At 42.1% G+C, this 24135-nt stretch overlaps 1 protein-coding gene across 1 annotated transcript; it reads right to left on the reverse strand.

Moving 5' to 3' along the window:
* Nucleotides 1-1276: 1276 nt before the first annotated feature.
* On the reverse strand, nt 1277-3074 carry LOC147145596 (lactose-binding lectin l-2-like). The gene is made up of 4 exons (XM_086032763.1): nt 3053-3074; nt 1720-1919; nt 1549-1616; nt 1277-1421 (listed from the first exon to the last, which is right to left on the reverse strand). Exons 1-4 carry the CDS (start codon nt 3072-3074, stop codon nt 1277-1279), a joined length of 435 nt encoding a protein of 144 aa, XP_085888889.1.
* Between the last annotated feature and the right edge of the window lie 21061 nt (nt 3075-24135).

Below are 24135 nucleotides of genomic sequence, written 5' to 3' on the forward strand. Positions count from 1 at the left end.
GGTCAAGCTAACACACCCAGATGTTCCAAAACTATTCTTAGATGTTACTGTACATGACCAAAGCTCTGTTGCCTTTGTTGCTGATTAAGTTGACCAGGTGAGGCTTGGATGTATTTTTCTGTGTTACCATCTTGACATTATTGGATTTTGACTGGATTCACAATTGTCTGTCAGGCACAGGGCTTTTGATTAGCAGAGATTGGCAAGAAACAGGGTTCCTTATTTTATTTGCATCAATTCAAAATTAAAAAAAAAAAAGTATCAAATGATTAGTATGTAAACAGCTGCCTTCACACTTTAATTAACAAATTAATTCTTGCTCTTTCAACGTTTACAGCAGAAATCTGGAACTAAAGGAGAATCAGGGAACTACAGCTGTGTCCTGTAATTACTAATTGATCTAATAAGCCATTGTGATTCAGTGAGATAGCTGCATTAGTAATGCAGTACCCTTAGCAAAAAGTAGTTTATCGAAGTATACTATAAGTAAACCTTTTTTTCATACTAAAATGGAGGCAGTATACTTAAACATACACACATATACATACACACACATATACATACACACACACACACACACACACACACACACACACACACCCCAGACATAGACTCCAGCATGCCCCGCGACCCTTGTGAGGATAAGCGGTATCGATAATGGATGGATATATATTATATGTGTATTTATATGTGTATATGTGTATATATATATATATATATATATATGTATATATATATATATATATATATATATATATATATATATATATATATGTGACATTGGTGACGAGAGGTTAGCGTGTTGCATGTAGGCATACATAGGCATCGGGATGGCTCCCCACCTCATTTCCTGCGTAATCTCCTGAATGATTGCAGAGCAAAGTTGCACGTGCGACACAAGACGACATGTTGACCGCAGCGTGTGACGCCCGCCCACCTGGCGGATGCTGAAGAAGGCGCTTGGCTGCAGGTATGCAAGAGGGATCAAATATGAGAGAGCACATAACCAGATCAAGTGCAGGGTGAGCGCTCGTGACCTGCTGACCTTTTTTACAGATGAATGGCAGAGACGCAGTGCAGAGAGAGTCATAGATCAGTCCAGTCGATGGCAGATGACCGCAGTCATAGCCCTGTTGACATGAGGGCCAACCAGGATACCACAAGATGTCGGGCGACATTGGTGACGAGCGGTTAGCGTGTAGGCACCCGGTCGGGATGGCTCCCCAACGCGTTTCCTGCGCAAGCTCCTCAAAGTTGTTGTTGGTCTTCTTGAGTCCTATCCAAGGCCAACTTCCCGCATTTCGTGTGTGCTCTTGAGGAAGAAGGACAAAAGCTTTTGAGTACAAGAAGAGCTGACAAACTTCACATAGTTGCTGTCTTGCACGCCTTGGTTGACGTACACGCAGGACTCTGATATGGAGCTGTCGGGAGAAGTTGTGTAAAGCGAGACGCGAACCGACCAACGGGACAAATTGGAGGACAAAACACCATCAAAAGCCTTTTCTTGGTCGCCATGTGCGGGCTCTCTCACAAATGTGACCTTCTTACCTGGGGGCTTGATCTGGAGCCCAGTTGGTGTGGCTCACCGGCACGTTGTCGGACCAGGTCGCCTCCCACTTCAAGTTGGCACCATTTCTCATCGCAGTTCTGCAGAGACCAATCTCGGTTGTCAATCGGGTAGAGGCACAGTGTCAACAAGCCACACGCGCTTAATCCCACCAGATTGGGGAGTCCGATCCAGAACGGGTCGTTGCCCATTTTCCCCTTCACGTAGCTTTCCTCGGCCGACGAGGTGATGGAGACCAGGTCGCCGCCCTCCAGGACGCAGTCGAAACGGGCCCCCAGACAACTGTTGGGGGAGTCCATCTTCTTGTAGCAGATGGAGCTGTGCAGCTCCCATCCGAGATCGCACGCAGTGGCTGACGACACGTTTGGCCGCCATTAGTCTGACACATAAGCGCGTTACCAGCATGTGGTGGTTGGTCACGCTTGGGGGGTAACGCGGTACAAATGTTTCACCCCGAGATAACGGCACAGCAAACAACTGTAAATTTTAGCGGGCAATACATCGGAAAAAGGGCAAGTGTAGTATTTACAGCTTGAAGTGAAGCGTTCTGGGACTTCACAACAGCATTTCCGGCTGGGAGAGCGACGTCACGCGCGCGCCACGCCACGTTTGGAACCCATGAAGTGAAGTGTGTCGTGTTGTGTGCGTCAGTGGTCCCCAACCGTTTTTCTGCCATATACGTTCGCGGACCGCCAACCGGAAAAATCAATGGTAAAATAAAAACATTAAAAGAGTCTTAGGTGGTGTCTGTGTGTGCACTGGATACCTCTCAATGTTTACATTCATTTAGAACTATGTAATACCAAGTGAGTTTTCACAACAATGTCTTTAGTTGCATTGAAAAGGTTTGTTTTATAGTGATTGTGTCTACATGTAATCCAATTTACAGCCTACAAAAATTGTTTGCCATAGTCGTAGTTATGAAACTCCATCGTAAAGCAAGGTCCCCTGAAACTGACACCAAGTCTTGATTCAGGGCCTTATTTTCCGTACGTGAACATGAGGTGCAAAAGGGGCCCTTCCGTTCTGTCTAGGCCATCACGTCACGGCCATCATAATTTGCCCATTGTATTTTTAAAACCACTGCTCTTCCAAAATTTACATTTCATGTGGGTGCGCATAGTAATGGCATCATTATGTGCTCAGCAACTTTCAGGTGGTTTCCCCTCAAAATTCCCACCATTATATACTGTTTATATACAAGACGTACTGTTTAGAATGTTTCTCATTCCATTCACTGGGACGTAAACACGTGACATGCTTGGACACATTCCAAGTCCTTTTAATGGATTAGGCTGCACTGATGGACATAACTTGAAAGATGAGACTGGAGTGATCAATGGCTGCTTTTTTCAGAGAGTTGCTTTAAAAGCCTCAGTGGTTCATCCACTGTTGGCCCTCAGAGGAGGCGATGAGAGGAGATGAAAGCACACAGTAATGGATGCAACACATTGCCATCCTTGTTTCATCCGCTCTTATCGTCACCTGAGCGACCTCTTGACGTCATAGTTGGTGGTTTTGTTTAACGTGTATATTCTAATAAACTGCAAAACAAAAACAAAAAACAATGGAACACTTAAAACACGTGCCAGGTCCTACTGAATGAAATAGTAGAAAATCTTGGAATGCGCTGAGAACAAAATAATGAGCAATTGAAATCAAAATCATGAACCTCTGGATTCAGTCAAACAAAAGAAAAATCAGATCACAGACTTATCCCGCTTAAGTGGAAATTTTAAGACAATTCAAAAACCTAGACTATGCTGTACACGATTCAGCAGAGCAGGACATTTTCCTAAAATTTCCCAGTGTGTTCATCGCCTTCCGCTTGCAGCCGGTGGGCGCCTGCAGCCGGGGTGACACCCCCGAGCGTTATTTGAAACGAAAGACTCACGGCGGCCGAACAAAATCAGTCTTCTTTTAGGACCCAGAAGCCGCGGCCAATGAGAAACGGAAGCCTTGCTGTGGCCATTGGAGCCTCACCGTGAAAAATGATAGACAATGACACAGTTAGGGGAAAAAAAAATGGGCTTCCGACTTTGCGTGATCCATAAATTTTTCTCAAGGTTCCAGTCTAACGTTTATTGCCTACAAAACGACGGTCCGTCACATAGGTGGAAGACCCAGCTCTGTGATTTAGCTTCCTATTCTATTATCACATAAGACAAGCCTGTGCTCAGAATTAGAGGTAGGACCCCGATACGCTTTTTGCTTCTTCCTCCAATCCATTGATAGGTATCAGCTTGCATCTCATTTGGCACCGGGCCGCACAGAGACAGACCAAAAAAGAAAAACATTTAAAATGTATTTATTCATTTGGTGGCGCGTCACCCCATCGATTACCTTCTGAAGGGCAATGCAAGTAGGGTTGGATGATTATACTATTGAGAATCGTGAAAAACCAATGGATGGGCGAAACACAGTGGAAGCTAGAGGCCCGAAGAACAGACAACAACACGAAACGGACCAACAGCAACAATATTCCAGTGACTAGATTCCACCTCTCCAGCACCTATATACCCAGCTGATTGTTATGTCAAACAGGTGTGCACTGGAGGCTCCGCCCATCCACCAGACTCAGGGACTGAAAAAAAAATAGCAATCAGCCACAGTACATGACAGGTAAACCTTTATAATTTCCCCATAGTTTCTTCAAAATTAACCAAATGATATGTATAAGTTTAACACATTTTGATCATGTGCAACCGAAAATCAAGTACGTTTTTTTCAGTGTAGTAACAGAAAGTCACTTGACTTTGCCAGAGTCAAGACAGTGCCTTCCTTTGCCAGCCGTGGGCCATGTTCGGATGAAGAAGAAAGAAGAGTTTTAGATGTGTGCGTTGATGAATTTGATGTGACTGCTGTGTATTAACTGAAAACTAAAGTTAAGTAAAAGGAATACAAGCACACTTCTTGGAAATAGAAATCATATGTATAAAGTTATGCCTTGCTTAAATTTTACATTCCATCAGATTCCAATTGAGTCCACTGTTTTATAAGAGCATAAGAGATCAAATTGAGTTTGTGACTGATGGTTTGAGGTTAACATGTATGCGGTTTGCAGATCGTTTGCAATAGGTGATGAAAGGCAAAAGGCTTGCAAAATGAGTGGATCAGATTTTGGCTTTGTCATGACACTCATTATTTAAGAACCTCCCCACTTCGTGATTGCTCCACGCCCAGCCCACCTCAACTCAGAAAAAATGGCAGAGTGACCACATTGCGCCTGCGTCTTATGCAAAGCTAAAACTTTGTATCAGCTGGCAACCTCGGAGTTTGGAGCATAAAAAAAAAAAAAAAAAAAAAAATCAGACTCCGACTGAAACGAGAAGAAGCCGCGGTGTTGTGCTGCCGTGGCCGCCTCAGAGCAAATTTTGGCTGACCACAATTCCGTTGACGGCCCGCTCAAATGCAATGAAGCCAAAACAATGAAGGGACACGGCAGCAACAAGATGCCCACACATCGACAACTAATGCAAACTTCAAACAAGAAGGCCGAAGCTGAAATTCAAACCCCAAATTTTAAAAGTGTGAAGCAGATGTGCCAACCACTACATTCTATCATGACACCCAAACTCACTCAATAGTCTTTTGGGGCACGATGAAACGATTATAGTATGAAGATTGACGGTCAAAAAATGAAATGATTGTGGAGGGTGAATTCTGTTTTCTTGCATACTGTACGGTATATCCCCAGAACATATCATAACTCACGACTTGACCTTTGCAGCTTCATTCTGATGGAAACTGGATTTATTGCCTTCCTAGTGTGCTCTTGAATGAGTGGCTCCTGGCCTCTCTACTGCATGCACTGCCCTCCCAGACAACCATTCACCCACAGCAGAAAAAGACAGACTGACTTCATTTAACCACTGCCTTCCACTGTGAAAATGAGAAGATGGTTCCTGCAAACAATGGGAACCTCCAGAGGTTGACAAGTCACATTATTGCTTCTCATCGCTTATTGCTTTCCCTGTTAATGTTTGTCTTGGCGACTGCAGAACTGCATCACTGAAAGGTGTGAAATAATGAGATGATAAGCTTTTAAAATGTGAGGCTGAAAGTAATTATTTAAAATTGCATCGGCGGGAGGAGATTTGAAAATAATCTACACGGGATAGCGCACTGCACACGTAATCTCATTCAATACACTGACGGATCACAACATGGTCAAGGGGGCTTTGCTCGTGAAAGTCGGCCGAAGTTTGCTGTTGGAATCACTAATGGACGCTCCGGATTAGAGCGGAAATGTGCAAGACGAGATCGATCTAACAAAAAACGAGTTTTTCATTTTTTTTTTTTCCCTACAAAAATTGTTATACACAATTTGAAATGATCACAAAACGCATAAAATACGGGGAAAACGTACAAGTTGACAGGTATGAAAGTCGTACATATTTGGTGATGTACTTTAAGATTATACTTGGCATATAATAAAGCTAAACCTAACAAATGTTCAATCAATCAACCACAAAGGATTCAGAAGATCATGACACATTGTAATTCAAAGCTGTAACTGGTCTCCCAATTCATTAATGTAGATAACGCACGTTGAAGAACATGATTAGACATGAAACACAACAAGAAAACACATTTGTAATATATATATATATATATATGTATATATATATATATATATATATAATGTATGTATAACATAAGTGATTCTCGAAATTGCATACACAGGAGAGTCAAAGCTTTAACAGACTGTTTAGGATATTTCCAGTACCCTGCTCCGCCCCTTTTAGAGTGTCAGGTGACAATGTGTGGGGGACACCCCTTCCAGATAGAAACTGAAATTTCTCTCTACCAACACATCAGGGTCATCTTGATGATGAAGATGCTGAAATTTCTTTGGGCTTGTTAAATTGGACCCTGGTGATATCGCTACATTGTATTTGTCTCCTCTGGTGTAGTTAAAATGAGCTAAACAGAGCATGAGAAAAAAATTGCATGATGGCGTGCAGTTGTAGATCACTGTAAACTACAAAATAACCCCCACCCCCAAACAAAACAAAACAAAAAAAACATTATGAAATGAAAACTTCTGCTAGTGTCAATCAACACTGAGAAGGGTAAATTAACCCTCATAATTATTGCTGCAGCGCTAAGATTGACTAGAAGGTTGAATATTCACGTATAAATCTAAAATGGTTTTGAAACTTTCGAGTCCTATTTGAAGCTCTTCTTTCCATCCTGCTGACCCACTAACACTTCTCTATCCCTCTTTGATGGAGGGAGTATTTCTACACTGTGGAGGCTCTAAGCTCAGTAACCTTTGTTAACCTCCAGTTCCATGGGCAACTACAAAGACAAAGGGGCCAGCCCAATGCCATCCATCCATTATCGATACCGCTTATCCTCACAAGGGTCACGGGGCGCGCTGGAGCCTATCCCAGCAGCCTTCGAGTAGTAGGTGGGGGACACCGTGAATTGGTTGCCAGCCAATCGCAGGGCACACAGGGACAAACATCCGCAGTCACAATCACACCTAGGGGCAATTTAGAGAGTCATTTGAAGCATAATTAAGTCTCAATGCAATCTGGATCAATATGGTCCCACAATGTCCCCTCATAAATAATGGAAAGTATGCCATTTAATAAAGAAATCAAATTTCTCATCACCTGCCCTCTGAAATGAGAGAGAGTCTCATTTGAGTGGCTCGTAAACTACAGTATGCCCACATTTGGACTTCCTGAACGAAGCGGTGGGCGTGTCGCCTGCAGCGTCTTGTCAGTAGTGAGAGTGTGTGTGTACATGTATGCTTCAAACAAGAGTACAACAGCTGAGTGAACACCCTCAGGCGCGCTACTGAAACTTTAAGGGAATAGTGTGGTATGCTGGATGAATGTATGTATGTGCTGAATGAATCATTGTAGAAGTGTGCGTGTGTTTGTGTGTGTGTGTGTGTGTGTGTGTGTGCGGTGCGAGATAGCGTCACCGGGTGCGCTGAGAGGGTAAGAGGCGTGCGCAATTGCGCACGCGCGCCTTTTAGACGGAACATTGGGCCTGCCTCACTTCCACACAGACCATCAGTTTCGACCCTCGGTTAACTTCTTTACTGCTGCGAGAGAGCCGGTGGACAAACATGCAGCAAAGAGAAAGTTGGGAGGGAGGGCAAAAGTGACCTGTAAGGTGGTTAAATGTGCAGATTTCTGTGCAACAAGTCAACAGGCTGTCAATAAAATGCGTACTGCTTTCTGTTTCAATCTCTTGGATTCAAAATAATCATTTAGAATGGGTGCATTATTTTGAAAGGTAAATCCATTTTCAAAGTATGCCTTTATTTAGAAACACAGTGGAATACATGAAACTTCCTTATCCATTTTCAGGTGCAAGGGTTTCAAGTGGTGTAAGTCACATGTCATTTGTGCATACTGTGCAAATAAGTCTGGTGAGGATTTATATGGTGAGGTTTTGCTTTTGTCATAACTATCAGAGTTATAATGCAGAGTGATAGGAAGCAGGAGGTGGGAATAATGGCCTCCACAAAAAGGTTGTATGCAATGCCAGTCAGAGTGCGTAACATCCTGTGCGGTTTGCAAACTCAGACAAGTTAGAGTTGTCACAAAATAAGGAGGTTGTCATCTTTTTCAAGGTAATGACGGAGTTCCCATCTAGCAACATGCTGACGCAGGGGCGGAGCCAGAATGTGGCTAATGGGTGGGCCTGGAGTAATCAGGGGGGGGGGGGGTCTGAATATTTCTTTCACTGACACATCATATATTCATTAAAATGACGAACTGAATGATATGACGGTCAGATCTTCCTTATACAACCACAATAATGCCATTCTTAATATTCAATAAAATAAAAAACACAACGGAGCACAACTTAAAATAATAATTTATTAATAATTTACTCAAATTTAAAAGTATATGTATTTTTTCATGAACCTAACTGGGTGGGCCCCATGTGCACAGGCCCACCCATGGCTCCGCCCCTGTGTTGACGTAAATGCTACATTTGAAAAGGATATCATTAACATGTATTCATCTGTCTTCTCTCTAGATATCATGTCTGGAGAAATATCCAAGTTTCAAACCGATGGGAAGAAAGCCAAGTTCAAGATGTTGGATGACCGTGATGTCTTGTAAGGTACAGTGCAAATACGTGTGCAAGAAAAAAAAAACATCAAGGAATATGTTGCTTCGAAAAGTGTGAAGCATTTGGTTTCACGCCGCAGCAGTGTACCTTCTGTCCTGACGTCCATATTACCCAACATGCTAATCCTTGTTACTCATTGGAGGGGGCAGCCGTCAACGACCACATGTCATGAGTGGCTGCTGTGCGTGCTTGGGGCTGTGGAGAAAACAAAACAAGATCTCAATCTCACACCCCTCAGGTATTTCCTTTTTTGGGACACTAGTGCCTTTGCATGCGTATCAACAGGAGAACCTCCAGGGCGTACTCCTCACTCACACAAACACTCCTAGCATTTATTGCTAGTAAACCTTTGAGCGTGAAACAAACATAACACTTGCATTCTATGAATTTAAATGGTGGCAAGTATTTAGCGCACCCTCCTCACCGTTCTGAGGGTTTGAATCTGGTCTCTGTGTGCGTTTATACTCATATGTATGTCGGTCTCCACGAACACATCATATAATGCTTATTAACCCAAGTCATGTTTGTTATCAGGCAGACATTGTGGTACAGCCCATGGATTGAATCTCATGAGACGGTGCGCATGTACTTTTGAAGAGGCCAGTGGATGTGTAACCAACACATGATGAGCCTTATATTATACTGCAGTAGTTTTAGCATTGAGTTAAAACACCTTGCTTGCACTTGGTCCTGTTCTCACTTTGATGACGTCATTCTCAAAGTGTTACAGATATCTATCACATGAAGTGTTAGGAGTGTAAGAAGTGGAATGAACGTCAGCATGGTGCTGCGTCGGTGCTGTGAGGGGCAGCAGGCACGTGTTGAGGTTTCATTTGTGCATCTCGGTTGGGTGTTCTGATGGCAGAAATAATGACAACTCAGGTTGGTGCTATTGCGTTAAACTGCAAACCCCAATTCCAATGAAAACCCTAACCTTAGCGCATCAATGATGTGACGCACACACAAAAAACACATCACCACCCGGGCTAACCAGAAGCCATGTTGGACGGGGGCAGGGGACGTATACAATAATAATAATAATAATAATAAATCTCTATTTAACAGGGACAATGCAGTGAAACATCGATACAAGCTTGCAGCTGATGTGATGCATGTCCAGGTTATAGCTAATGATAATTCTCAACTCCAGTCCGCAGTTGGGCTCTTCCACATCAATGCAGTACATCCATCCATCCATTATCGATACCGCTTCTCCTCACAAGGGACGCGGGCGTGCTGGAACCTATCCCAGCTGACTTGGGGCAGCAGGCAGGGGACACTCTGAATCCGTTGCCAGCCAATCGCAGGGCACACAGAGACAAACATCCGCACTCACAATCACACCTGAGGGCAATTTAGAGAGTCCAATCAACTTATCATGCATGTATTTGGAATGTGGGAGGAAACCGGAGTACCCGGAGAAAACCCACGCAGGCACGGGGAGAACATGCAAACGCCACACAGGGAGGCCGGGATCGAACCCACGATCTCTCAACTGTGAGGCGGACGTACTAACCAGTCGACCACCGTGCCGCCCCAATGCAGTATAATATAAGACATAGAATATACATCAATTAGCAAAACAACTCAATAACCAATAATCAAATATCGCAATTACAGCATATAACATTAAAAAAAAACTCACTTAAAATAACTAAGAGCAAAAACAACATGTATTAGAATTCAGCACACAAAAGACACATTATTTGAAACCTCACCTCAACACTGGCTGTTGAAGGCCAGAGACATTGTCTTCACAGCTGGGGATGAATACGGTCTGAGAACAGTGAGAGCCAACCTTTTCCGTGGCATTCGGAAAGCAAAACAAGACTACACCAAATGATGACCTCCCACTTCAAAAACAGCACAGATGCACACAGTCTATGGCAGGGCAACCAGGCCATCACAATCCTATGAGAGCAACGCCTCTCTGCTCAACAATATTTTTGCACTATTTTTTATACATGCAATATATTTGGTATATTTTATAGGATTCTGGTAGTGTAATTTTAAAACTATAAAACTAACCGGTTCCATTTCGTATGAAATCATATGAAGTTTTTTTGTTTTAAATCTGGACAAAAAAGCCAAACTTAAACTCCATATGCTACTCGAAGCTGGTCAGCCAAGACACACACTATGAAATGAAGATAATAGACTGTTGGAAATAAATTAATTCAAATTCATGTAAGTTATAAATGTATGCAAGTGCGCTTGATAGTGTTTAGGACAGCAGAGAGGGCCTTGTTGGCAGCTATCACTCTAAAAACAGTTGGGTTAAAAAACAACGCAATTTGGGGTCAAAAATGGACCGATCCACTATTTGGGTCAATTTAGCCCACGTTCTTGCATTGCTTTGTACAAAACAGCCCACTTTTGGGGGTGTTTTGTACAAAACTACCGATTTTAGGGGTTGTTTTCTGCGAAAACAACCTTCATTTTCTCATCTCGGCATTGATAATGTGGAACTTCACCTATCAGATTCACACCTATTTCACTTGAGTCTATAAATAGAGCTCAATGACTCCTACAAGGTGCTGCGAGACCTCCCCTATGCTGTTAAATCAGGAATGGAGGAGTATTGACGTCAGTACCAAGCACACATACACACACAAAAACACACACTCACTTTCCTATGGATGAAACATGAGTGGACTACAGCCAAAGCCATCACACACATGGCTACTCTTATTTCGAGCCTTCCTTCTGATGTCACTGAGAATTGGGTACGTCTCAAGTGTTGAGAAATTTGGGTTAGCTAAAGGCCCCTTGACGTATAATGCTGCGGAATGAGTGGAGAGAAGGAGAGCCAAATCAAGGCCTGAGTCTGTGCGCACACTCACACATGTACACAACACACACACGCATGCACACGCACGCACAGCCAATGTCCACTGTGTCATTTCCAATTCCCTTGCAACAGTGTTCCATCCATCTGGTGATGTCTCTGCCTGCTCTGGCTGCGTGTTCGGCAGGTGGTCATTCCCAGTGCTAGTAAAGCCTTCTCAAAGATGAAAAGAGTTCTTAACATCTCCTTCCTCACTCTTAATTTATTTTCACCGTGGGATGGGGTCACTTGGGTGCTGTTTGAGCATGGATAAAGATGGAAAAAAAAACTTATCTTCATTATCTCAAGGTCTGTGAGAATTGAAGGAAATAGTGAGTTCTTCCTTTGTGACTGTAATTGAAGGACAATCAGAACTGCAGTCGTGTGTACTTACTCCTGAGAATGATTTGGTAAACCAAGTCTAGTCAAACACCGCTATTCGCAGGGAATTGGGAGCCTGCGAAAATCTTCACATAATGGACGCACATTGAAATGCATTTGTGGAGAACATGGAAATCCTGTAAACACTGATAAACATTCATTTATTAATCATCTATGAAAAAATGGGGGAAATGAAATGGGGGGGAAAAAAAAAATTGTAAATAAAGTCAGTTGAAAAACTTTGTTTGCCATCGGTGTATGTTTACATGATGCATATCATAAAAAGCATATTACGAAAGTGGTGGTTTTACTTAAACATACTACTTACAAATTACTTTAACCAAAACCTACTTTGAATCTCAATTTTGAGGCTGTTCTGGAAATCGTTTTCAAATGAAAAATAAATATAGCAACTTCTGATCAAACCATGTCAATTTCAGACTTAAAATAAGTTAATTTAATGATTTAAGACCCTCACATATTTCTGGTTAAACCACGTCCACTTTCAGTTTATGCCCCGCCCACTGCAGAAATGTAAAACGCTACAGATAGTGGTGTACTCGCACATCGATACTAACTATCGTGAAAAAAACAAAATTATTATATCTCTGGTATAGGTTGTAGCCTGCTTCTCGTCCACCTGCAACAGTACAGGACAAACGCTATCAAAAAAGGTTAGAGGGATGAAAGACTAAACAATACTATTTTATTGTATGTTCTAAGGATAGATAGATCATCCTGTGAAGTGTAAATCACTGGCGTCGGGCCAAAACCTTGTACCTCCCAAATGGTCACTTTTCAGGGAACCCAAAAACTGACAAGTTTGTTCAACCATCGGCATTGCATCATGAAATAGAGCAAGCCTTTTTCAACACTTTAGATTAGTCAATAATGTGTAAGAATAACACCCACACGTGTAGACTGACCTATAGTATAGATTTTTGAAAAAATATGAAATCAACTCCGGTTTCCTCCCACATTCCAAAAACATGCAAGGTAAGTTGATTGGACACTCTAAATTGCCCCTAGGTGTGATTGTGAGTGCGGATGTTTGTCTGTGTGTGCCCTGTGATTGGCTGGCACCCAATTCAGGGTGTCCCCCGCCTACTGCCCGAAGACAGCTGGGATAGGCTCCAGCACGCCCGCGACCCTTGAGGATAAACGCTATAGATAATGGATGGATGGATGAAATTCACCAAAATGTGACTTATGAGGTTTTGGCCCGACGCCAGCGATATGCATCTTGAAGAAATGGTGTGGAACATACAGTATGATCAAAAAAAGTTCCCCTTCTTTTCATTGTTTGATTCTGTCCGACTCTCCAGTCCATATTAACTAAGATTTTCCATTTTTTTTTTCCAGTACACCCTCAAGCCCGAGAGTTAGCGTGCGTCAAACAGTGTCTATGTTCATTTACGTCTCTATGAAAAGTCAGAGACTGACTGATGAGTGATGTAAGATTGATGTGTGGACCGCCTCGTCTCTCTGGTCACATTTGCGAGTGGGTGTGAGCATTCAGTATGATAGATTGGTTAGAAGAAAAAATAGCTCATACCAAAGCAAGAGAGAAAAACAAAAGATGCATGGCAGGTATTTCGTTGCTGTCTGACAGGTGACATTTCATAAAACATGTTTGTGTTTTTATTAAATTCGCTGTCTGCCTGCCTTTTAGATGTTTAGTTTCTTTACTTTCTGTGTTTTCACATTACGTATTCATGTGCGTCAGGCATGAGGCATGGCTGCGCGTTAAAAATAAATGGGGGACAGAGGGCTGCAAGCAGAGGAAGTGGTGATTGGGGGGGTGGGAGGTTGGGGGTATAGACGGCGGAGGAGGGAGGGAGAGAGCAAAAGGAGGAAGTACCAGCTATAGACGCAGGCGCCTATGGCACAAATATTAAATCCATACCTAGAAAAAGGCACACAGTGGACTGTATTTCTGTTCCTCCTCCCTGCTTTAAGGAGGTTCTCTCGAGTATTGGCGAATCGGTTTTGGCCATTATAAACAGCATCCTGTCTTCTGGTGTAGTCCCCCAACATTTTAAATATGCTGTAGTGAAACCCCTGTTCAAGAAACCTGGCCTTGATCAAGGTGTGCTGTCAAACTTTAGAATCATTTACAAGCTGCCTGTGCTATAAAAAAAGTAATGACATTTTTCAAATGAAGCCATCTTTGATTAAGATTTTCTGTTGACCACTGTAATTTAATAACTTTTTCCACAATTAATGTGACCTCCAACCTGTACAACTCAGCTGAAAAAAGGAGAGGTATTTTCAAGCAGAGAATGACAAATGAACTACTGAGATACTGAGGTGGACACAAATCCTATAACTGGGGATGTGGCTGTGTTTAGAATCAACCAATCACATTCACACTCATGTTAAATGGGAGTCAGCACAAAAAGGTACTTGGTCTACCTACCCAGAACCTTTGAGTGGGCGCGCTGTACTGATAAACGCTGATTGGTCGGATGAACTTGGGGCTGTGTTGTTTTGGTCACGGACAATTGTAATCGCCATTAAGCACCTCAGTGTTAGTGTGTGTGTGTGTGTGTGTGTGTAGTGGGTTTCAGTTTCACTGTCTTCACTCATAATATACTGCAAGAATTGAAGGAGGGAAAAAATTGGATCGATGGACGGAGGATGAGGTACAGTCCCTCCTAAACATTTACGGGGACAAGGACATCCAACGGAACTTTGAATCGGCCACGAGGAATGATAAAGTTCATCAGACGAAGCTGCCGAGCTGAATTTTAACCGCATTACAAAATGAGTCCGTGCAAAGCTGAAGAAGCTAAATCAAGAGTACAACAAACTCAAGGACCACAATAGCCGCAGTGGGAACGGTAGAAAAGTTTACAAACGGTACGAGCGACCCGACGCCACGATATACACCGCGATATACACAAAGGACTCGTCAACCGCATACTGGAAGCCATGTGCGACGATTCGGCGGCAATAATAATATAATATAATACTTGATTCGTGAGGTGGCCTCTGCACTCTGCATAACCGCATATTGGTTGCTTACTAGGTTTGAGCACACCGCACAAAAAAGACTTTTCTTTCAACAACAAAATAAATGGAACACTGCGTTGAAAACGCTTACTTTTTTTTCATCTCTAAACACGCTAAACTTGTCAAATTGTTGTCAAATTCAAAGTGAATTTGAGTCAGTTACATAAGTTTTAGCCACGCAAGTCCTAAAATTGGTCTGACTCTAGTCAAGTCATGTGACATGGATCCCCAACCTCCGCCAACGTGAGGAAACAAGTCGTCCCTTTTGGACCCGCTGCTCTTGCTCATGCTCCATGGTACCGCCCACACATACAGTACATACAGTACATAAACATGAAACAACGCTTTCATGACTACGTATGATGACTGCAGCGAGACGCTTTATCAAATGAAAGCTGGGCTGCTGCAGCCCTTTCCTCTGAGCGCTAATCACCCGGTACCGCCTTGCCGCCTACTGCTCCCGACTAGGAAGAAACGAAGGACACGGATCGCACCTTAATTTGATCATTGCTTTTGTATTTTGTTTGTATTAAGATTGGACATTTTACCCGGTTCGTCTGTATGACTCTCAACCATGTCGAAGTCTCCCTCCCTTGCTGTACAGCTGCAAAAAATCTTGTGATGCCCGATATTTGGGTGGCCCACTGTGTGAGCTCGGGTGTGGCACTGCCCCCCACACGTAGCAGCAACACTCTGTTGATAGGCTGCAGTTCTTGTTTTTAGCATCTACTTTCAAGTCTGACTATTTTTCCTTCTACTGTTGAGCACACTGCATGTGTCCAGTGACCTCCTACCAATTACTGCATTTTTTTTTTTTTGTGACGCTGCACAAGGCCACAAAACAGTATTCCCTTCCTCACCTCCATCTTACTAAGTACCTTGATTTAGGTCTCTAAAAATTGCGTTTCTTCCTCTTTGTTTCCTTTGTCACCATGGTTGAACCCCTCACACAGCATGCTCATTTATTAATGTGATGCATTGCTTTAACCATATGTGGTATTGGAATACGGGGGTGTAGAGGGAGGCATCCATGTGCAAACTTTTCTTTGGGGACTGGGGGGCCTTTTTGGATTCTCATTTTTGCTTAGGAACTTTCTTTTTCGATCCTATTTGAGCGAGATAACCCAGAACTAATGTGAGTATATCCATCCGTCCATTATCCAAACCGCTCATCCTCACGACGATCGCGGGGGTGCTGGAGCCTATCCCAGCTGACTTCGGGCAGTATGCGGGGTACACCCTGAATTGGTTGCCAGCCAATCACAGGGCACACACAGACAAACAAACATTCACACTCACAATCACAGCTAGTGACAATTTAGAGTGTTCGATATGTCGTTCGAATTTGAAAACTGCCAAGAAAAGGTGTCTCAAAGCTACCTTTAAGCCACCTTCAGAAAGGTTTACTCCTGACCAATCTTTATGAAACAAAAGGCGATATATTTTATATATTAAAGCAACAGGCCACCAACTCAATGTAAAGGTGCTCGAGAGGACAGTGGCGAAAAAAAAAGAAAAACCGATTGAAAGAAGTGACGAGTCTTTTGGTAAATTACCGTCCATTAAGCTCCAAAACAGTCACTCAGCATGTTTATATTAGACAATATTAAGATATGCTGTGGCAAACCTCATGAATTTTGACTGTGTTTTACACATGCTTGTGGACATGGGCTTGTAAGGACAAGGACAGGGCAAGTTAAACTGTTAGCAGGCAGTTTTGAAATTGGTTGAAAGCATGCTTGCCCAACCAATTTCATGGGAATGCACTGAATTCACTGCTATTTGCAATTGGTACGCTTTGTGTTTATTCCCTCGATAGTTTTGCTGTAGTTTCAGATGGTGACACTTTCACTATAAAATTAAGGCTGGAGTGGTTTCAGATTCCCTCTTCAGCAGCCGTAAAAATACGGTGAAGGACGCCTGGGTGCTAGCCATACATGGACTAGCCCGTCTTATTGTCATTACACAGTTGTGACATCCTTGTGGCAGTGTTCACAGTTCAACGTTTTAGTAAATATATCTATATATTTAATTATCATTTTATATCTAGGACAGGGATGGGCTACTTAAACAATCGAGAGGGCCACCATTTTTCATCAGCGCTACTGAGGAGCCTCATACAGTAGGACCGTTCAGTTTAAAAAAAAAAATACAATTTACATTTTTGTACTATTTACACTATTTTACCTGATTACCCTTTTACTTTATACAGTGACAAAGAATGTGCACCTACTCCGGCCAGAACAGAATTTCAGAAGTTCATTTTACCAATTAGTAGAAAAGTCCAAGTTAGTGTTTAAAGCGGAAGTCAACCCAAACATATTTTTTTCAAGAATATGTTCCCAGCAGGCCCCCTAGTTGAAGCACGGCATTCAGATTAATTTTGCATTTGTGGAATATAAATTAGGCAGCAAAATGCACTCATTTTTAGCCATCTGTGGCAGCGGCCATTTTGTCTTCTGACATGACGACTAATCACGGCTGACCTGTTCTCTGAATCTGAGACGTGATTGGTGGTAGACAAAGTGGCCGCCCCCGGAGATGGCTAACAACGAGTGGATTAACACTTATTCGACAAACGCAATATTTATCAGAATGTCCCGTTCCAACTAGTGGGCTTGCATAGAACATATTATTGAAACTTCCACTTTATGGAATTGTCTCTCTTGAATCTGCCTTGTCCTGCCGCAGAGCCCATATACGTATGCACAACTTTTAATACACATAATTAAAAGCAACGTCACTCTAGCAAGCATTGTGCTGCAGCCTCGATGTCTGTTTGCAGCATGCGGAAGTGATGACGCAAGGAGGATGACAATTGAAAGACATAAGGCGGGCGGGGGGTGCTTTCCAAAACAAAGAGAACATGGCGAGGAGGCGAGCAAGAAGACTGGCACGAGTGTCTTTGTTGTTGACAATGTGACGGATGCCAAAAAGATGCTGCCACAGTGGATGTAGCAGTGTGACAGAGAGATTGTGCCACAATAAAACCTGGGTTACTTACAGTACCTGCACCAGGGTCATCACTATACTTTATGGACAGAAGTGGCCAGTGAACACGCGCATAAACGTAATAGACAACGGGGGCTCCATACGGCAGCTGTCATATTCCGGAAGTTAATGACCGGCGGGGGAGGGGTGGCGGCCGTCAAGAGGTTCGACCGGCCCCAAAATATACCGGCCGTTTGGGAAAATTCCTGATGGCCGGCACACCCCCCTTCTCCCTTCTCCCTCTCTGGGCTCCTCTGCCTTGACTCCAACTGGCAAATCGGGAATAGAAGTGGTGGAGTACTGAAAATAGTGTACAGCAGGGGTCACCAATGTGGTGCCCACAGGCACTAGGTTTGTCGAAATAAAGTGTTACGCATTGATATTTATCTGGTAAAACATAAACAGTTTGAAGACATCTCTCTGCTTACAGGTGGGAGAAGATGATGTTTACTTTTAATGCACAGTGCATAAAACTATATCCACTTCTGAACAAATCTCATTAATTATTAAAGGGTATTCAGTAAAGTCAAGTTTAGAGGTCTCTTAACATTTCATCAACTTGAAATAATATTTCAAAATCACTCAGTTAATTTCTTGACTTTGTAGACTTGATCACCCAAACAGGTCAGGTAAAGTGTCTCACAACACCGTTCAAATTTCAATGGAAACTAATTGGAGACAAACGTTTTTTGTTCACTTATTTAAAAAACAGTGTGCATTTTCAAAAGTGTTGCTGTGTGAAATAGACAGAAAAAAACACAAGGATTTTTTTTACTTTATGTTTTTTTAAAGTAAGGTCACAAATGAAAAGATTTATCAAGATACTACCAGTTCCTGTTTTTACTCAGTATTGTTACTCTGTTACTCTTCTTTCTTACTGTTAGTCTGACCTGTGATCACAAATTTAATCTTGTTAAATCTTTAGTATTGACTTTAATAATGAAAAAAAGTAAAAACAATCTTTTTTTTGGTACAACTGTTTAATGCAGCAACCCTTCTGAAAACACAAATTTTAAAAACATTAGTTGTCCATTGGTTTACATTAAAATGGCACATTGTGACAGCATCATAACAAGGCAGTCGCCGATTTCTGCCTTTGCTGACTAGGCAAACGTTCAGAATTGTTTTTAAATGTACTCCAAAAACTACAGAAAACTAATAGGCTCCTTCATAATTGTCAAATAGCCTACATTGTCATGGCATGCTCATTTGGGATCTTTAAAACAAACATATTTTCTAACATCAAACCTTTGCACCTGACATGATTTGGTTTCATGAGATGAGAGCTTATTTCCTTGTTCAACATGATGTTACATACAGTTTGTATTATCTGGGGAATCATTATGTTTGTAATGACATTGATTTCAACTTTATTTCTCAATCCTTACAGATTTACAGATAAATATAACCATTCAGAATATTTGATAAAGAATGATAATATCGGCGACCAGTTCATGGTGTAGCCCGCCTTTCACCCATAGTCAGCTGGGATAGGCTCCAGCACCTCCCCGCCACCCTGTTTACAGGATAAGCGGTGTGGAAGAAGACACATGAAAAGAATGATGGCGCCTTCCCAGTTAGGGTGAACGCCGTCCACCTTAAACTGGTCGGGTCGGCCAACTATCTACAAACTGCATTCCCTGCTCACTACAAAAGCTAGCCAGCCACCGGTTAAGCGAGAGTAATCTGCTAAACCTCTCATCATTGCCTCTCGCAGGCAAGGGTCCAGAGACAATTACTCGATGCCGACTCATATTTCTGGCAAGATCACAAGTCCTGGCTATGTTCTTCTTTGTGATCGCTGATTGCCTCATCCCAGTATCATTGGAGCCAACGCGTATCACTATGTGAAAGTAGCTAGTGTTGTTTGTCTTGTCAGCTCCCTAAGGTTAGCTTCAATGTCGTGTTCTCTGGCCCCATGATTACACATTACTGTGGCTGGATTTTTAAGTTTACTGTTACGGGTAATGGAGTCACCTATAACTAAAGTGCGGGAGCCAGTAGACTGAGGTGGAGTGGGACTAGCTAATGGGCTGAATCCCGCGATTAGCATGCCGCTTGGTGCTAATGCTAACCGGACTAGCAGGTTGGCTACAACCCATGCTAACTGTTGTGTCCGCCACATCTACGGTTACCACATTGTTCTGCTCTAGCTGACGGACTCGTCCCTCTAGCAGGGAGAGCCTTTCAATGAGAAGAGTGCAATGGGTGCGCGAAGCCATAGTTGCATTTAGTCGCCCGGTGGATGAAGGCAGATGAGCAGCCGAAGAGCAACCGAGGACCCCCTCCGGTGTCCGAGTTGTTGTGTGGCCAAGATTGATGGAAATCGGCGATCCGCTGCTTCCAATCATTTTCAGAATAGTCTCAAAAAGTAAAAAAGAAAAAGCGTATGATTGCGGAGGAAAAGGCTCGCTCGTTTGTCGTTCGTCCCTCCGGCGAACACTGCGACTCTGCAGCCGAAATTGTTGACTAAGTTTGTCTCCTTCGAGTATCCGTAGCGCCCTATGTATTATAGTTAGAGATTACTTCACCTACGATTATATAAAAATAACTACGTTAATGTGAGCATATTTTTTATTTATATTGTTGAATAGTGGGTTTTTAAAATGAATGATCACTGCAAAATCAAAACATTCAACACATTGTCCCTTTAAGTCTAATGCAAACCTGGGATTTGCCATGACATTTCTTGTGTATGATAATTTTGCAGAGAAGACAGCTGCACAGATACAGTAGATACACAGAGTGCAAATAACCAGTGTGTGACTCTGTACCAGATTGCGAGAGAATGGTGTTTACTATGTGCTGCAGGTAAAATCAAAGGATGCATGCTGTTGCCATGGTAGCAACCCCACCTCGACTTCAATATCCAATTAGGCATATCCGCCGCAACCTGTTTGCAGCGCAATCGAGGTGACATGACTGAGAACAATTATCCATTCAGCAGTGAACCCAGGAGGCCAAATCAAAAAGTTGATTGAAACTGTGATTGCTTGTGTTACTGACTGTCACCACAGGAAGCAAGAGAACAAGCTGTTGCTTTAGGTGCTATGACGCACACTCCTCACTCAGTGACAATGGTTCAAAGCACAACAGTGCAAGACTGCGATGGTGTAGGGGGGAGGGACAAGAAAAAAAAACAGATGGACTAGGACAAGCTGGTAGGGGAAACCTCATTTCAATTCTGTGTGGGACCGACACGGACACGATGTGGCATACGACACACTTACTGGAGGAGATGGCGCCTCCAAAGCGACTGTGTGTGCGCGTGACTTACGCCGCATTGTCAGACTGACACTGTGGTGGCATTTTGACAAAGTTCAAAGGAAGAAATGTTTTCGCAAGAAACACTTGTCACACACTTGTGCAGCTGGCGATGTACTGAACTGTAGGTGTGTGTGAAGGGGATGCCTGTGTTCACGCTGTCGCGGACAGTCAGTGGGCACTAAAGAACAACACAGCCTGAATTACTCAGATGTTATTGGTCACTCATTTTGTTTTTTATGTGTCTGGTATGCTGATCTGTTCGCTGTCTTTGTGAGTCTACGAATGGCAAGGCTTTTATTATCTAACTCAAAACAGCTCTCATCTGTCTGTCTTCATTTTCAAGGTCAAACATGCAAAAAAAAAAACAAAAAAAAAAAGCTGCTCAACGACTCTTCCGCGCCACTGAATAAAAAGAGCTGGATCACATTGTAACCTTTATCATTGGTCAGACGTGGAAGTAAGTCACATACGTGCAAGTCACAAGTCAGTCTCAAGTTGTAATCTTCAAGTCTCAAGCAATTCCCAAGTGATTGTGGAAAAAAAATCAAGCAAGTCAAGTCAAATCACCAACGAATGTCAAGCTATTTGAGTCAAGTTATATCTTGGTTCAAGCAAGTCAGTAGTTAAGTCAGAAAATCTTGCTCAGGCACAACATATTTTTCAGTATTCATATATTTTTTCACTGATCATACTACAAAACATTATGTTGGAATGTTTTGCAGGTGTCCGCTGATAGTGTAGTGGTACACATGCCCGAGTTGTGTGCGGGCAGCGTGGGATCGATTCCCGCTCAGTGACGGTGTCTGTGTGTGCCCTGCGACTGGCTGGCGACCAGTTCGGGGTGTAGTCTGCCTTCGCCCATTGACGGCTGGGATAGGCTCCAGCAACTCCCCGCGACCCTGTATAGGATAAGCGGTTTGGAAGATGACATGACATGACATGTTTTACAGGTCTCTAAAAGTACATCTCTAAAAATTCAATGAATGTTTACATCTCTAATTTTTATTTAACGAAAAACAACGTTGTAAGCATATAAAATGAATGTAAACACAAATTAATTACAAAAAGTATGTTATTATTATTACCATTATTATTATTATTATTATTATTATTATTATTATTATTATTATTATTATTATACTAACACTTATATGACTGTCACACTGTTAATATGATGATTTTGATGTTGAGTGAAGTTGACATGCGTTAATTTGGGGGGGCCTGCCACATCAAATATGGCTGACACGTTCATGACCAGAAAAATACTCCATGTGGAGTCTATGAAAAGATATCCATGCTTAAATGAGGATCACTTTTTTAAATGGTATAGTTTAGAAACATAATTCCAAAAGAATTTGACATCTTAGACATTCACACTTTCACAGAGGCTCGAGTTTATTATTTACTGTTTCAATCGAAGATGTAAAAATATAGTCTCAGTGCAAGAGACACTCTCTAATTTACTTCTTCACATTTTTCCTCATATGTTCCAAATCATTCTACATTTTCCAAACAGATGCATCGAATTACCCCAAACATAAGCACAGTCTGTTTGCACTTATTGCAATATGATGTGTTTATGCCAATAGAGTAAGCAGCCCACAACAAAAATAAGAGAATATAATGAGAGATAAGAAAATATTCACTATGAAATTCCATAGAATCAATTCAAAAAGTTAATTCAATTTAACACTAGGTAGGCAGTGCAGGCACGCCCATATAGGCAAAGTAGGTGAATGCTAAGGGTGTCGGGGCTTCGAATGCGGCGAGCACAAAACCTGGAAAAAAAAAAAAGCGAGCACCTTTAATATACTAAATCTATTAATTACTATTACCTCTTAAAATGGAAATACTAACATAGAATCAGACAACGCAATTTTCAATTAATATTATTACAAGCAATTTTCAAAAGAGTGTGACTTCTATTTTAGAAAGAGTACAGTACAATTTAATTCAGGATGCACCGCAAGTATCATGGAGGGAAATCCCAAAATGACTACATTTGAATTCAAGGATTGTGTTTTTTAAAGTCGCAAAAAAGAGAATGGCACCATGCAACTCAAGGATAAAGAGACGACAACGACAACATCATCTATTACCATGAAACTTCTGGCACAGGTTGCTTCATAGTTTCACTGAAGAAATCTTCATGTTATTTTTGTACCGAATTAATAAAACATAAAAATGACAGACGGTAAACTGACTGATATTGGAAACTATTCCATTAAAAACTGATCGTGCACATGTCAGCATAGCGCTACGATTTAAGAAAAGTTTTTTAGGCTATTGTGGGGCTACTATGCTGAGTCCATACTTAATTTTTGTGTCAAAACCATCAACAATTACATTTCAAGTAAGGGGTAAAATGTCTGTAGTTTTCTGTTAAAATATTAGTATAATTAGGACCCACTTCTGCATTAAAGCGGTGCGCTGCATCAACGCAAAGATATTTTTTTCAAGAACATGTTCTATGCAAGCCCACTAGTTGAAACAAGGTATTCAGATAAATATTGCGTTTGTGGAATAAGTGTTAATCCACTCGTTTTTAGCCATCTCTGGGGGCGGCCATTTTGTCTTCTGTCGACTGAAAATGACTTCACAACTGCTCACAACGACCAATCACGGCTCAGATTCAGAAAACAGGTTAGTCGTGAAAAAATTATGTTTACAACACACAATTCGGTGTACTAGTGCATTTTGCTTCTTAATTTATATTCCACAAAGGCAAAATTGATCAGAATGCCGTGTTTCAACCAGTGGGCCTGCTGGGAACATAAAAAAAGTTGTAATCAGTCAGAAAACTATAAAATCTGTTGGAAAGGAGTTTTGCGGGAATGAACACAAGTTTTTCCAGTTTTTATGTCACTTTGGAACACACACCAGTACAAATTCAGGCTAGTGGTAGCGCGTCTGCCTCAAAGTCGAGAGGCCCTGTATTTGAATCTCGTCTTATTCCCTGCTGTGTGGAGCTAGCCTGTTC

Source organism: Filicampus tigris, chromosome 6 (genome assembly GCF_054856515.1).
Source record: "Filicampus tigris isolate MCC_2025a chromosome 6, RoL_Ftig_1.0, whole genome shotgun sequence".
In the NCBI taxonomy this organism is placed as follows: Eukaryota; Metazoa; Chordata; class Actinopteri; order Syngnathiformes; family Syngnathidae; genus Filicampus; species Filicampus tigris.

Coding starts and splice junctions, on each gene's coding strand:
- LOC147145596 (XM_086032763.1), bottom strand. CDS start 3,074: ATGACGTCAAGAGGTCGCTCAG. Junction 1,617..1,719: donor GGATCGGACTCCCCAATCTG/GTGGGATTAAGC, acceptor GCCAACTTGAAG/TGGGAGGCGACCTGGTCCGA. Junction 1,422..1,548: donor GCTCCAGATCAAGCCCCCAG/GTAAGAAGGTCA, acceptor TTCTCCCGACAG/CTCCATATCAGAGTCCTGCG.